General features: G+C 35.2%; 1 protein-coding gene across 1 annotated transcript in view; it reads left to right on the top strand.

Moving 5' to 3' along the window:
• The first annotated feature begins 682 nt into the window (after window positions 1-682).
• The window catches only part of LOC142982948 (GMP reductase 1-like), a 29944-nt gene continuing 13343 nt past the window's right edge, over window positions 683-17283 (top strand). The window contains exons 1-2 of the mRNA XM_076129704.1: window positions 683-870; window positions 15552-15671. Of these exons, the coding sequence (XP_075985819.1) occupies window positions 784-870; window positions 15552-15671 (207 nt within the window). The 5' untranslated portion in view covers window positions 683-783. The remainder of the gene's footprint in view (window positions 871-15551; window positions 15672-17283) is intronic.

Here is a 17283-nt window from a genome sequence, read left to right as displayed (position 1 = left end):
ACATTGCTTTCCGCATTGCGCATGTGCGAACTAAACAGCTGACTATTATGTCAATAACATAACCAAAAATGAGTTTTTAAAGCTCAAAAAAACATTTTTATATTTTTTTATTAATAAATAATGGAGTAAAAGTAATTGTTTTGTATTTTTTATGTAATTTTGTGCATTAAATCGTCGGTCATTCGCTAACCTTCACCTAACGACTGAAAGCGTGTATTTCTGTGCGCCCTCGTGACGTAGTGTCACGCTTGTCGAAATAGAGTTGCCAGTTTATGGATTTTCCTTCTTTACGGGTTAAACCTGGTTTTTGCTCATGAGCTAATTATATAGGGACCACTTTTTTGCAAATTGTTTTGCTATGATTGCCAAACTAATTCGGTAATGTTATGTTTCGGTGTTTAACAGAATATCTTTTAGCAATATTAAGGATCTATTATAATGAGAATAAAAGAACTTACAATTTATTTTACGGATGACTTGGCAGTCGATTTCGCCTGTAATGCATTTCTTGTATACAGTTCTATTATACATTTCTATTATAACGGTTATTAAGTTTAATAAAACGCTAACTGTAAGCGAATAAAAAGTTTATTAATAATTTATTTTCCCTGGGAAATTTTCCCTGCATTAGAAAAACTCGGGGAAATTTTCCCCGGAAAATATCACCGTAGCACGCCAACACCGGCTGCATTCGTCAGTCGATATTACGCGCGGGAAGGAACGCGCGGTCGCCTCAATACAACACAGTTTATTTTACGATAACACCAAGTGTTTAGTGACAAAATGCCTAATATTATAAACGAAGTTAAACTAGACTTTAAGGATGTGTTACTACGACCTAAAAGAAGCACACTGCGTAGCAGAAATGACGTAAGTAGTTTTTAATTTCACATTTCGAAACATTAGACCAAGGTGTCGTGGAAAATGCCAATGATTTTTTTTTCTTGGCTATTTCGAATATCAGGCATTTACGCCAAGGTATTTTTAGATTTAATTTTAATGATTTTTGTATGTGTAGATTTCTTATTATTTAGCAAGAAGATAATAATTACGTTACAATAGCTCGAGATCTATTTCAGTATAGGTTTCCTGCTACAGTAACCTTGTCGAGACGTTATAATTATTTTTGTTTAATTTTCCAATGTCGACCTTTTTCACTGAGAGAATCATTGTTGTTTACAAGATTTCTATTGAGGCACGGTTATAGTATCACTGAGGAGAAGAAATTAAAGACTTATAAGTCGTATAAGACTTCAGTTTTTGGTAGGTACTGTATACATACAGTCACCATAGCAATTGATAGCTAACCAGCCAACTAACTAACGCAGAGAAAAATAAAAGTAATAGATAAAAGATATACAAAATCTCATTAATTTACCAAAAACTAAACAGCGTAAAGAAGACTGTACCTTTCTTTTACAATCTTCGTGCCAAATGTAAAAAAAGATAAATAAATATCTTTGGACAATTCACACACGGTTATTTGATTACAAACTAAGCAGAGCTTGTACTATGGTAACCAAATGGCTATAAACATACTTATATACTTCTAAATACATACTTATATTGATACATTAACATCCAGGCTCAGACCAAATACTTATAAAAAAAAATATACCTATGATGTCAAAAATTAGCTGAAATACTGCCAAATGATCATTGAAAATCTCTCAGATAGTTATTATTACACACAGGTAAATGTATTTATCAAAAAGTATTTTGCTTCAGTATATAATAGTACGTAACTATGTTGTATGTAGTCTGCTTTTTCAACGCAAAGTGAGCAATTAACTCGCGTAACTAACAAATAGCCATTGTTATTCTTTCAATACGACTTGCGATTATTTTACACAGAACTGAAATGATTATAGATAATGTTGTAACTTTAAAAATGAAAAATACTTACGCTTTTCGAATAGCTCTATTTGACTCCAAGATTGTATATACAAACGTTTTAAAAAAAAACCATGGCTATTTATGAGTAACCCTTTGTAACATCTATTTCACGGAAAATATTTAAATTCTATCGCTGATCCTTTTAACTACGTGAGTTCAAAAACAAATTTAACTAATTTTTTTCCTAAAGATCTAACTATAACATTTTCTACCTCTATTATAAGTACATTTCGCTTCTGCTTTAAATTGGTAAATTCTGTTCTAAGATCTATTTTATCAATAATAGTAAAAAACTAACCTATACGACCTTGAAAAGTATAGTTTAGAAATTTCTCCATTTTCCCTTAGAATAAACAAATATCACATGACACTAAAAAAAATATGAATATAAATTATTCTAGCTACACTTTACTAAATTAATAGAAAAGAAGTCCCTAATTTCCTCTGATAGATACAAATCTTAGTTGAAAGCTTTTAATTAATCAATATTTTAAGCTGAAAATCGTCGCGGACTTAATGAAGATTGATGAACAAACTCTCAAACTCTATTGGGAGCCTAATTGAAGATAAACATTTTCCATTATTAAGTAAAACTGTAATTTAGGTTTGGTTAGATTAGACCCGTTTTTCATTTCAACATTTTCTCTTGAACGATTTTAAACTGTCGCGACTTATACACATTATAATATTATTTTTTCTTTAGTATTGTCGCAGCCCGCATTCGGCTAGCGTTGTGGACTGTAGCCTCTGTTATTCTAGGAGGAGACCGTTTCCCAGCAGTGGGAAATAATTGACTATTATTTTCAATAAGTGCTGGTCAAATAAGGGCTGGCCTTGGCTTAAAAGTGTAAACTTTCATTACTGTATTGTTATAAAATATAATTCTCGCCCATTGATTTGTCTCAATGTGATCGTTTCAAAACTACTTGTCAAATATTCATGCGATTTTCATCAATATTACAGAGTGATTTATGAAGAAGAAAGGTTTTTTCATAATTATAATCATTTATTAACTTATTAAAAGTATTTTCAATTATTAGGGTATTGTTTTAATTAGCTAAAATATGACGTTAATAAAAAATATACCGCTTTGATTGGGCAAAACAATCGCTGCAAAGTCTGCTAAGTTTATTTCCTTTCTTGATTCTTTAGAACCGTATCAACGAAATAAGAGTTCCTGAAACTCCTTATAAATAAATCAAAAAGGAAACCCTGTCGCTATCAATTGAGCAATGTAAGCAGAACTTAATGATTGTTTGTCAAACATAAATGATGAAATAGCGCAGTGTTTAGTCTCATTATAATGTCGTTAGCTTGTTTCGCGTTTAATAGACGATGATGCGAAAATATTTTGTAACGATAAATAGGCCTAGTAAATATTATAATAATATTATAAATGTGAAAGTTTGTGAGGATGTACAGACCTTTGTATGTATGCTACGCAATTATTTCAAAACTGAAATGTGAAAGTTTGTAAGGATGGATCGTATGTTACGCAATGATTTCCAAACAACTGAACTAATTTAGATTAATATTATAAATATTTGGATGTTTGTTACTTTACGTCAAAACTACAGAACGGATTTTTTATGAAACTTTGGTACAGCGATGGTGTTTAACCTGAACTAACACATCAGATACTTTTTATATCGAACAATATTTTCCAAGGAGTCGCAGAAAGATACATCTATTTTCCTGTGCTACGATAATATAGAGCTAGTGAATTTATGTGTGGGGAAATCCCCGAAATGTATTTGAATGAATCTGCAACAGTTTTATAGTGATATGTGTTTTATATAAGTGGCTATTTAGGCTGAATCCTAGGCAGATACATTCCTAGTACCTTCACCACCTGAATGATCTGCACCTACCAAATAACCCTATAGGCCCTAGTATTGAAAAACAAGGAAATAAGTACTGAATTTTAAAAAAACCACTAAATTATTGTTACTTCTTTACAGTTATTAATTAATTAATTATACATCACTGCTTTGACATTGCTTGCTTGCTTTTTCACACTTGAAATTGAAAGATCTCCAAAATGCACCAAATACAAAATACCTATATAAAATCCTGATAGAGAAATATTATGACCAGCCTATTAATACAGAATATATTTAATCTAAATCTGTAATTTGACCGTGTCACTTTAAACGAGCTTACGATTTCAAATATCTTGCATTTTGATTCCGATATTAATTTATGTACACGCTCTAACTTTTATTATTTTAGGTATATTTATTATTTACAATAACATTTACTTAACTTCGTAACACAACATTATCAAAAAATTATACAATGAAAACACGGCATAAGTTCCGTAATACATGTATTTTCGATAAAAGATATATGTTCGACTAAGCCCTACGGGTACAATCTTGTACAAGGGTTCGTACATGTAGGGATAGGGGCTTTACGAAGGGTGCCCTGTCGAGCGGTAAAAATGTAGGGTCGACGATACAAAGTACTGTAATAGTGATTGTATATTCGTCTATCACGAAAATATGTAATAGTTCTAGCCTACGTTATATAATACAAAAATGTTTTTTTGAAAGTGTGTGTGTATTCGAAATAATCTTTCTATGTGTGTAAATTACCAACGTAGATTGGTTTTTGAATATTATTATGTAGTATTCCTCTTTCAGCACCAATTTCAAAAACACAGGCATGTCGTCCGGAAACTGAATCATCCGTTTGCAACCAGATTCTCTACGCAAAAGTTTATAAATTTGTTTAAGTTTTTGGTGAAAGCAACACACACCAACTTTCTTCTATAAATAAATATCTAGAAGTATAGCTAATAAAATACCGGAAGTATCATATAAAGACAACGGAAGGCAAAACAAGAGCCATAAATCAAATTGTTCAAGGTTACCTCCGTAAAAGACTTAAAGTAATAAAACAACATGTCAGCTGTTTTCGTGATCTCGTGAAAGAACGACATAAACTTGAACTATTTGTACAATTCCACGACAAATGTAATCAGATTCTAGCAAATTAATGGCCGAAAAGAAATGGAAAAGTGCTTGTTGGTTTAAAAGAAAAGGTTGCTGTTTTAGTTGAAAGAAGCGCTGCGTTTGTTGCAAAGACTTAGATTTTGTATTTTATTTTGCCTTTGTTACTTTACCTTGTTATCAAGTTGACTTTATTTCATAGTTTTGATAATATACCTAACTTTACCGTTTCAGAAATGCTGTGTAAGATGTCTTTGAAAAGGAAGCTTTTTTTAACCAATTTTAGAAGTTCTAAAATTTGTCGCGAAATTATTTTTATGGATAATATTCGGGCAGATTTTAAAATAATCAATGTACAAAATACCGTATAATTTATAGACTTTTTCTAAATTTATGCAACAGTTCTAGGTATGGTGTCTCCTTTTAAGCTAAAAATGCAATGTGACAAGTCAAGTCAAGTCAACCATTATTACATAATATTAAATAACGTTATGCAAGGGTAAATATATCAGAATTATCGATGTACCTAATTCTTATCGCATGAGAAGTATAAAATTCTGCTTAAACGTGTAGCCTAAAGTGCTTTTGGATAGTGTATATAACATTCACTCCAGTTCTTTGATATCAGAATAGAAGCATACCTAACAGGGCTGCGGTAAGCCACAGCCAGAATTCAAGAAAGAAGATGCAAGATGGAACTACTGGTGCGAACTGAAACATTCTTGGATTTTGCTATTTATTAAGCAAGGTCATAGGCTATATAATCATCACGCTATGACCAATAAGAGCAGGGTACCAGTACATAAATGGGGAAAATTATGACTCATTCTCTCTTATATGACGCAAACATAGTTGCGCTGGTCAGCTAAGTCAAACAAATAGAAAAATAAAACTAAATATTACAAATCTTAAAATTGGGAACTTCTGTCCGCTTACTTGTACAGTAAACAGTTGGCTATTTGCTATGGCTATTCCTTATGTTGGATATGCACGATTTTTTTTCGTTGATTACTCTTTGGACCCGTCACCCATGAAAAGCTCCAGCGCCCATTATGGGGCGGTATGCCGGTATCGCTCCCACTAGGAATCTCTGCTCTGGATACTTGGGGTAGGGTTGCCAGGTCGCCAAACCAAATGACCGGGCAGACCTGCGAATTTGGTCAAACGGGAAATGTATGTGTTATTGTAAAATAATGAATGTAAAACTAAACTTTTTCACGTATCTAGCTGACCCGCGCAAATTCGCTTGCGTCACATAAGAGAGATTTTTTTCCCCGTTTTTGTTACATTTTTTATTGGTACTCTGCTCCTATTAGTCGTAGCGTGATGATATATAGCCTATAGCCTTCCTCAAGAAATGTGCTATCGAACACTGAAAGAATTTTTCAAATCGGACCAGTAGTTCCTGAGATTAGCGCGTTCAAACAAACAAACAAACAAACAAACTCTTCAGCTTTATAATATTAGTATAGATTAACGACGTTTCGATCCGCACGAATTTCGGGTATATTCCCGTTGTCCACCCCCTGCTTGTCCACCCCGGGTGGACAGTGACACAAATCTTTTAAAAAGTTCTCGGTGTCCACCCCTGGGGGACAGTGAGAATTAATTTTAAATTATTCCCACTGGCCACCCCGGGTGGACAAAGACACGAGTTTCATATTACTAGTCTCGATGTTCACCGCAGGTGGACAAAGCCACTGCTTAAATAAACATTCTCAATGTCCACGCTTGCTAGAAATGGGTGTAAATAATTATAACAAAATTAATTAAGTAGGTACATAGTTTAATCATATTATCAACATCTTTACGGTAAATAGAAGTAGTTACACTATCTATTGTGTGTTTTCCCATATAATGTTGATTGACGCTAAGTTGCGGCACTTATTAAACCAAGGTATAAGTTATAACAATAAACGTAAAAAAATATATTTAAAGTGATCATTTTATTCACAACATGCGAATGGGACTTGTCAATGGGGACTTCAATATTGATTTATTTCTAGAAAGGATGAGGATGTAAAGATTTTTCTGTGACTTTGATTAATACCTATTGTGATAATTATTTGTGTAGATTGCAAAAGTAAAAGATGTTGATAATATGATTAAACTTTAGACCTACTTATTTTTTTACACCCAATTCCATCAAGCGTGGACATTGAGAATGTTTATTTAAGCAGTGGCTTTGTCCACCTGCGGTGAACATCGAGAGTAGTAATATGAAACTCGTGTCTTTGTCCACCCGGGGTGGCCAGCGGGAATAATTTAAAATTAATTCTCACTGTCCCCCAGGGGTGGACACCGAGAACTTTTTAAAAGATTTGTGTCACTGTCCACCCGGGGTGGACAAGCAGGGGTGGACAACGGGAATATACCGAATTTCGAGACATAAAAGTTTAACATAAGCCGGGCAGGTCGGACACCCTTAATCTTGTCAGGCTGGACTTACTATGCCCGGCAACCTTAGTTGCAGGAATATATACCAAATATTAGTGTAGCTAATTCTATATTACATCTTACACCCAACTCTCCCGAATGCCGCATTAATAACTCATCTGCGCTCCACATTTTGCAACTTTCTTCTTGAACTCTTGCCAATTCCTCTGTTCAAGGCAGCAGAGTGTTTACTGAAGCAGTTCTGCAGCCAACACTGAGGTTTCTAGGTCATGTCGTGACCTCTGACATTAGGGGTCGGAAGGTCAAATGAGATACAACCGGATATGACGTAAAAGAATGGGAGACCTTTGATCGGTCGGTGGAAGTAGGCTGATGATGTAACGGAAGGGTGAGGGTATCTAATGTTTTTACAATTTTATAAGTACTGTTTTGCTTGTGGAAATTGGTCTGCTCTCAGTATTCAAAAGTGACGGTTTAGAATCTTGTACTTATCTGGGTAACGTACTAATATTATAAACTAGCTGACCCGCGCAACTTCGCTTGCGTCACATAAGAGAGAATGGTTAGAATTTTCCCCGTTTCCGTAACATTTTTTACAGGTACTCTGCTCCTATTGGTCTTAGCGTGATGACATATAGCCTATAGCCTTCCTCGATAAATGGGCTATCTAACAGTGAAAGAATTTTTCAAATCGGACCAGTAGTTCCTGAGATTAGCGCGTTCAAACAAACAAACAAACTCTTCAGCTTTATGATATTAGTATAGATGAGAATTTTTTCCTGAATGTATATAAGTTTGTTAATCGTTAACGCAAAACCGACTGAACGGATTTTGATGAATTCTGGTACACAGGGAACTTACAACCTCAATTAACACAAAGGATTATTTACCTCGTTATTCACGCGGATGAAGTCGCAGGCAGCATCTAGTTTACAGTAAAATGTTAATTCTAATGCAATAAGTCTTCGATAGAGCAACAAAAGATTGTTCATTACGTATATAAATACTTTTAAAAATACTCACAAAGGGTTAATCTTTATCAAGACTATAGCCACTTTCTCAATATAAGTAATAGCAATCAATGATTATTACCAGACTAATTACTTAATACTCCGTAGACGCACCCAGCGGGCGCTCCTATAGTGCTTGTCTTCTGCCCACTGTATACTTAGTTAGTACGTCAGTCTGTCTGTCTATTTATAGATGACAAATTGCTCCGTCGACTGTCCACACCCCTAATCGATTGTCATTTATCAAAGTGATGAGAAATGTGGAACATTATGGATGAATTACATACATGTATCATTATATTAGGTCGGGGAAAAAGTCTTTTCGCATTATAGTATGTATAAACTTGTAATAAAATCTTTTCTCTCCACAAAAAAGCTCGATATTTGGGTACCTCACGAGCTCACTGAAAAAAACCTAAGGAACCGTGTACTCATTTGTGGTTCTTGAAGCCAAAGAGATTTTATTATAAGTTTATACATACTATAATGCGAAAAGACTTTTTACCTGACCTAATTAATATATCTAGTTTGAAGATGGCTTAGCTTCTTTACCTATATTATATAAGTTGATAGCGAGCCTGGTTTTATGATCCCAGTAAAACAGTGCACCTAATATATTAATTTAAGAATATTTTAAGTCGCATTTATTTGACTAGTAAGCTAGTAGTAGTAGTAGTAAGGAATGGCATATTCCTTCCCTGACAATATACTAAACCTATCTAAAACTTTTCATGTCCGTATGACAAATATGATAAACCTACAGCAAATGTTATTTAATCGAATATAAAAAGGAATCATAAAAAAATCAATAATGTTTATACATTTTTTACATAGTTCTTCCTTTCTTTATAGAGATTCAAGATTGTTTAAGAAAGACCTAGTGTAGTCTTTAACTGTCAAACAACATGAAACATTACCTGAACCTTGATTCTCAAAAACAAAAATATCCATTTCAACACCAATCACAACTTATACGCAAATAAAACAACACATAATATATCTATGGCCGAATGATCTCAATCACTATCATTACAATGACGTGATCACACTAAGCGCTCATTACTACGTCACTACTCGAGAGCACGATTTACTCACAACCGTTAGAGCATCTGATAAGACCGATAAGGTGATAATATGTACATCAAATACCGTTTACACACGCGTAATGGGATAATAATCCTTTGTAATTAACTCTATGCTGGCGCGGACGATAGTGTGTACGACTGCTAATCTCGATGACATGGGTTCGATTGCCGGGCTGGATGAAGTGGTATTGGTACAGATATAATATCACGCCTGTTTGCAAGGTGTAGGCAGAGGTGTATGCAAATACACCCGCGTTTAGCCGTTAGCAATGTTAGTTCTATGACATTACGTCCCATCAAATCTCAAGAAATAGAGCCCCTTACTATATACCGAGCACATTAAAAAACTACTTACGCTTAAAAATAATTAAATCTATACTAATCTATGCTAATATTATAAAGCTGAAGAGTTTGTTTGTATGTTTGTTTGTTTGAACGCGATAATCTCAGGAACTAATGGTCCGATTAAAAAAAATATTTCAGTGTTAGATAGCCTATTTATCGAGGAAGGCTATAGGCTAGGCTATATCATCACGCTACGACCAATAGGAGCAGAGTACTAGTAAAAAGTTTTACAAAAACGGGGAAAATTTCGACCCATTCTTTCTTATGTGACGCAAGCGAAGTTGCGCGGGTCAGCTAGTATAAAATAGATAAAGACCAATACAACTTTATTTGTTGATTTTTTAACTTTTTTAAAATAGTAGTCTAGTAGAGTTTAGTACCCGTGGCAACGCAAGACCTAGCCTTAATCGCAGATAAGTTATTGCAAACGTCGTTCGATCGTAGATCGTCGTAATCGCCTGATAAACGACAACATAGGTATGATATTGCATCAATTATCCGCATTCAATTAACCTCTGTAGCGTTGAATGTCAGTGTCAATGTCTACCCGTCACCAGCGAGTTGCCAACGTAAATATTGATTTAATAAACCTATGCTCTTTATATAAAAACGCTAGCTGTCCGCACGTGGCTTTGTCCGCGTCGAATTTCACCTCCTTTAGAGGGGAATTTCCAAAAATTATCTTTTAGTGCTCCTCAACACTTCCTAAGGAACCTTCATAGCAAAAGTCAATTTTCTACGCTCAGTAGTTTCGGCTGTCGGTTGTCCATCAGCTACCCCCGGTGTCTGAGTACATTAAGCGGTAGTTTATCTATTCAATAGCATTTAAACTTATATTAAAAAAACGCTATTGAATAGATAAACTGCCGCTAAATGTACTCAGAAACTAGGGTATAATGCTTCTCTACACTTCCTAAAGAATCTTTATACCAAATTTTAAGTTTCTACGCTCAGTAGTTTAGGCTCGGCGTTGTCGATCAGTCAGTCAGTAACGGAAGAGTTTTATATATAGGTTTTGATAACCATAGAACAATATTCGTTTTGGCAAATTTTTAGGTTGCTAACGGAAGTTTTATATTGTTGAAGGTTAATTTCTGTAGCTGTATTAACTTTTGGAATATAACCTTGTGGGCGAACAAATTGTTTGAGAATTTTCCGACGGTTTATTTAAAAACGTTCTTTCAAACAAATTAAGCTGAGAGAGGGACGTCACTAGGTAATAAAGTTTATAACGAAGAGACACTTAAATTACTTAAAACAGAGATGACACACGCTGGTGGATCAAAAAGAGCTGATGAAGATTATTAATACAATATTTACCTCATGAAAATGCTACTCATACATTTACAGCTCGCTGTAGGTACATTGGGGTTTTATTTAACCCATTCTCTTTCGAGAGTCTACTCCCGAATTGAAGAAGTGGTTGGTCCTTGCGACCACCACGATTGTCCAGTCTTCTTCTTATCATATGGTTTAAACAACTTTAAGGCTAGCCAGGTTTCATCAAGATGTTTTCCTTCACCGTTATATTAGTGAGTGTAGGTATAGTTATTTATATTGAGAGAATGAAATATCATAATCAATTAAATGTATAATGCAACAAAAGCAAAAAACTAAATTTTACAATCATTTCCTAACACAACAAAACATTATAAACACACAAATCTTTTTCAAATCAATATCGACAAAACAACAGAACAATCAAAACCACATTTACCCAAGGCGAAAGGAAAGTGAACAGAATGACGGGAGTCTGTGAAACGGCCGCCATTGCGCTATGTCCCCTTGGCACCGTTTAACAAGACACTACCGAAACAAACCAAATTGTATTGCTTTTGTCCGTATTACATAAGGCAAGTTTTTAGGGTTCCGTACCCAAAGGATAAAACGGAACTGTGTTACTCAGATTTCGCTGTTTGTATGACTGTTACCAGGTTTTATTTCATAAACTGATATCACAGTTGAAATTTTCACAGATGATGTATTCCTGTTGCCGCTATAACAACAAATACAAAAAAAAAACAATAAATTAAATATTAGGGGACTCTAGGGAAAAAAATGGTACTGAGCCCATGGTGCGCGACTTGCGCGAGTAACCTAGAGTTAGCCAGTTTTGCAAATAGCGCGGGTGGCGGAGTTATAATTTGATTTCTCTTAAAAATAACTTAAAAAAATACATAATATATTCCACTTCAATGCCTATAATTGTTCTGCATCATAACTTTTGCTTCACAATTTTAAACAAATTGAAAAACAGACTTCCTACTCACTACTAACATAACAGTTTAGAAACATACACGTGCTCATAACAATGTGACTGATTCAATATCGAGTCAGACTGCTTACTGCTCAGTAAAGATTGTTTCATTTGTTTCACTGCTTAACTAATTGATCACGTTTCAAACACATTGTTGATAATGACATTTGTATATATGTATTTATAATATACTAGCTTATGTTCGCTACTTCGTTCTCAAGAAAAAAAATCCCGGTTTACAAAATATCCGGGTTGGAAGTATTATTTTTTTTTAATAAATTTTTCGACAATGAACGGTAAATTAAAAAAATACTATAACTGTTTTTGCAAGATTTATGTATTACGGTAATACCGTCTAGCAAACACCTAGTGTCAAAGTTGTTTAAGCCGCCCGAAAGGCCTTTGACGAGGCTTAATGACTGTTATCTTTATCAACAACAACCGGAACGGCCTTTTACGTGCCCTCCGAAGCACGGAGACGCTCAGTTCAAATACCACTATGCGGTCACCCATCTATAGAATGACCGCGCCAACAGTTGCTTAACCCACAGATCGTTTGCCAACCGGTGAGCACAACGGGCTATGAGTACCTCCATCAGTGATCCTTAAACAATGAATGTACAAAATGTTTCATCTTACTTGCAAGGTCTTTCGTTCTTCAGTAATATTTTAGTCCGAAAACGCTGTCTACCGTCAAATCAAATAATTTATTTGCTCAAATATGGTGTTTAAAGATGATGTAGTGAATCTCCTCTATTGTTTATCAACGTAACCGGCACGCGGGTACATCTCTATTGTTTCTCAACGTAACCGGCGTGCCGGTACATCTCTAGTTCTCACTCCCTCACTCTCCCACACCAGCGCGCGCTTCATTAGTTTTAGAGGTATTAATATATGTCATGCGAATAAGAGAGTCAGATTGGCGCCTCGACATATTAGTTTATGTACTCAACTAGTCATATTAGTTTATGTGTATTGTGTATTGTCCTCCTCTTCAATGATAATACAGGTGAAAGAGAAAGAGAGTCTGGCAAACATTTTCTTCTACATCAATAGTAATCCTTATAAGCCAGGGTCTAACAAAACTTTCACTAGCCCCCAGCTGTTTCGTAAGATCGCTAAATTGTCCGCACGTCTTTGAGAATCTAATATAAAATAAACAAGATCTTCTGTACTATTTTTGTCGTGAAATACCTAACTAATCTAGCGGTAATAATAACATGAAATTGTGGAAATCGTGGTTAGAAACTAATCAGTTACAAATATCATCTTCTATCTATACTAATATTATAAAGCTGAAGAGTTTGTTTGTTTGAACGCGCTAATCTCAGGAATTACTGGTCCACCTCCGTGGCGCAGTGGTTTAGGTCGCCACGCCGATACCACTGCAACGGGAGGTCGTGGGTTCGATTCCCACACGGGACAATTATTTGTGCGATCCACAAATAATTGTTTCGGGTCTGGTTGTGCTTTGTGTCCGTTGTTTGTATGTTTGTAAAAGTCCCCGCGACACAAGAGCAATTCTTAGTGCGGGAGTTGTCTTTTTTAAAAAAAAAAAAAAAAATAAATAAATAAAAAAAAGAGTTTGAAAAAATCTTTCAGCGTAAGATAGTCCATTTATGGAGGAAGGCTCTAGGCTATATATATATATATCATCACGCTACAACCAACCGGAGCAGAGTACCATTAAAAAATATTACAAGAACGGGGAAAATTATGATCCATTCTCTCTTATGTGACGCAAGCGAAGTTGCGCGGGTCAGCTAGTGAAAAATAAAGCTATATGAACTGTATCTAGGTAGTTATAAGTATTAAGTATATTGTATACTCAAATAACTGCTTGCCTCTATGGCGCTGCCGGTAGTGTATAATAGCGACTGCTGGTCATGAGGTCTTGGGTTCGAATTCACCTCACAAAATTGATACTAAGTTTGTTAATTTATCTAGTATCTCTTAATGAGATACCAAAAGCCCGTAGTCCGACAACTAAGTAAACAATTGATCTAGATTTTAATTAACTATTCTGTGTATTTTCAAAATACACTAGCTTTATTAAACTAATTACCGACCACTGCATAAGGTGGCAAGTCACTAATGTTCTAGATTTTCAATTTTGTATGTCCCCAAAGTCGGAAACCTTGCATACAGTGCTCTCTACTAAGTTGTTAGACTATAATAATATTTCAGAAAGTTGTACATCGCCCTTGATATAAAAGATTTGCAAGAATCTTAGCGCGGTTATATTGTAACACCCGTTTTGGCACTATGCCTACGTTCCTATTACGTCATATGGAAGATAAGAAAATTGTCTGAGACATCATTTCGTATACGCCATCTCTGCTCAGCCCCCTTACAAGATAGCACTATGTTTTTAACAGTGACTAAAAGTTTAAGAATTGGGCTTTCTTTTGATGGAAATTTAACGAAAATCGGTTCAGTAATTTCGGAGATATTACTGCTTAAATTTATGAAGAAATATCGGATTGATGTGAAATTTTCTCGATATTAATAGAATTTGTTTCGTTTTCTCGGGCTACGGTTATTTTTGATGTTATCTCAAAAGTAGCATAGTTTACAGTTTTATTGATCTTTCACCAGACGAAGTTATAAACGTCTGTGTGGATTTATTGCGTAAACAGACATCTCCATGCGGATCCTGCTGGAAAAGTATGATGCTATGATTGGAACAGGTGTGGGACGGAAACACCTGGAAAAAACTATGGAAAAACGAAAACTTTAAAAAACCAGGCAAATCAATATCATACTGAAAAAAGACTAATATCCTAACTATTCGCTAAATGATGGATTTAATTAATGGTTTATGTATGTAAGTCTTATTGGTATGTAAAATTGTAATATGATGGAAGACTACGAAAGGCTATCTATTAAAATACGCTGTCACAACTTAACCAATGAAATAAAGAATTTCATGAAATTCTGCATTGAAATTATTAAAGCTTTTAGGTAAACCACAGCGCAATTTTTTTCATTTCCACAAAGCTAAAGCTCAAAAAGGGTCGCTTGTTTGGTATATTCCCAGTTGTCCCCTCTAACTCTGTCCCCTTGAGTGACAACTGAGAATTTTCTTCCTACTTGTATTCCCAGTTGTCACCCCGGGGGACAGAGGTAGACGTGACAACTGAGAATATACCGCTTGTTTAAACTAGGTACCTAGTTATTTAAAATAAATTTAAGCCATTACTGTCCCACTGCTGGGCAAGGGTCTCCTCCCATAATGAAGGAGGGGTTAGGCCTTGAGTCCACCACGCTGGCCAAGTGCGGGTTGGGGACTTTGCATGCCCTCAATAAATGTATTAAACAAATTTTAGGCATGCAAGGTTTCCTCACGATGTTCTTCTTCACCGTTGGAGCATGTGATCATCAGTTCTAATACACACATAACTTCGAAAAGTCATTAGTGTGTTGCCTCGGGTTCGAACCTGTGACCACTTGCGTGGGAGGTGTCAACTATACCAATCCGCTATCCGTATACCTTATATAATATAAATTATACCTAAGTAGTTATTTAAACCTATTTATTCAAATGGCCTCAAAACTTTACAGTGCTGTCTTTCGTTCGCCTCTAAAGCTACATTGTTTGTTCCAGGTGGATTTATACAGGGAGATCACATTCCGCAACTCCGGCCAGACGTACAAGGGTGTACCGGTGATGGCCAGCAATATGGACACTGTAGGCACCTTCGAAATGGCTCTCGAACTTTCTAAGGTAAGACCAATTGTGCAAAGCATAAGTATTAAGAAATTTGCGCAATTGGAAAATTTGTATGGATATATTTAACCTTATAAACAGTAAGTATAATACACGAGTAACATACAATATAGTAAACAATAAAGCTATGATTGCTTTTAAAGCTATGATGCATTTCTTGAGGGCATGCACAACCCACACTTGGCCGGGCGTGTTGAATCTAAAGAGCTTTCGTCTCAAGGCCGAGCAGTTTATATTAAAAAAAAAATATTTTTAAAAATATAAGCAGTTACCATGCTTGAGGCTATACTATCTAGCATCACGGTATAGCATACAGGGGCGAAAACATAAACATGAATGAAAAGTAGGTAATTTAAAATTTTGCTTCAACTAATTTAGAAGACTAATTCGTTTTTTACTTAATTACTTAGTATACGGTTACCTTGAATTAAGTATTCTATCTTAAAATGTCAAGTAATCCGTTTTCAGCCGCGCTGGCTCTTCACAGAGCTTTAGTTAAAGAGTTTCTTAGTAATTTAGTCACGCTCGCTCCTCCCCTTGCCGCTGTTTAATCTTTGGGACGCCCATCTCAAGGGCTCATCAAAAGACTGGGTCTGTACTGTTTTATGATGAGGGTTTTAAATATTGTTTGCTGAGTTTATACATATTTTGAGCTGTAAACTGGCTTCGGAGATTCTATCGCTTGTTCATGAGTAAGCTAAATGTACAATTAGAAAGAAGTAGGCTAGGTGGTTGTTATTCAAAAAAAAAGACAATTCCCGCAAAAAGAATTCCTCTTGTGTCGCGGGGACTTTTACAAACATATTATTTTGGGTTTTGGGTAGCCGGGCGATCGCCATTTATTGGGGAAGGTAATGAAGCTATATATAATCTCGCTATGACAAATAAAAATGGAGTCTATAAGCCACGCAGACAAAATGGCGATCGGTCGCTATTAGACAACAAGTGTATCTATTTAGCAACACGTGTCGACTTAAATTGTTACACATATCTAAACTAAAAGTCCATTGTTTACGGAAATGAATAATATAACACATAGCTTACTAAGAATTGTGTGTAGGCAAGTTATATACATATTATGATTGTGTTATCATATGTTTAGAGCTGCGATAGATCTGTTTCTATGAAACTGCAGCACAGAATGCTACGGATATGATTAGTTTTAATTGACAGTGTTATGTGTGTGTGTGTTCAGTACAGTAACTATATGTATAAATAAATAATAAACATACATATGAGACGCTCATAGACAGTCATGCTTACCGGCAGGTAAACAATTGTGGGTTCAGCAACCCTTGGCGCGGTCATTCTATAGATGGGCGACCTAGGTTGACTGACGATAAAAAAATAATATGGGGCGTACACGGACATCATGCCGAAAATGTCGCTCTTTCATTCTGGGAGGAGACCCTTGCCCAGCATTGAGACAATAATGAGTTAAATTTAATTTAATAACAAGTTGTAAAAGAGCGTTGGACTTGTATTTTACCTTCCCGTACTTACTTGTATTTTTACTATTTTGAAGTCCCGAGTTCGAATCTCGGGTAAGATAAAATGTTAATTTTAATTGAAGAACGTATAACAGAACTTTTCATTCTTTTTATACCCA

The sequence above is a fragment of the Anticarsia gemmatalis genome, chromosome 22, assembly GCF_050436995.1.
Source record: "Anticarsia gemmatalis isolate Benzon Research Colony breed Stoneville strain chromosome 22, ilAntGemm2 primary, whole genome shotgun sequence".
In the NCBI taxonomy this organism is placed as follows: Eukaryota; Metazoa; Arthropoda; class Insecta; order Lepidoptera; family Erebidae; genus Anticarsia; species Anticarsia gemmatalis.
The sequence above is the reverse complement of the archived record's forward strand: the minus strand, read 5'-3'. Positions and strand labels throughout refer to the sequence as shown.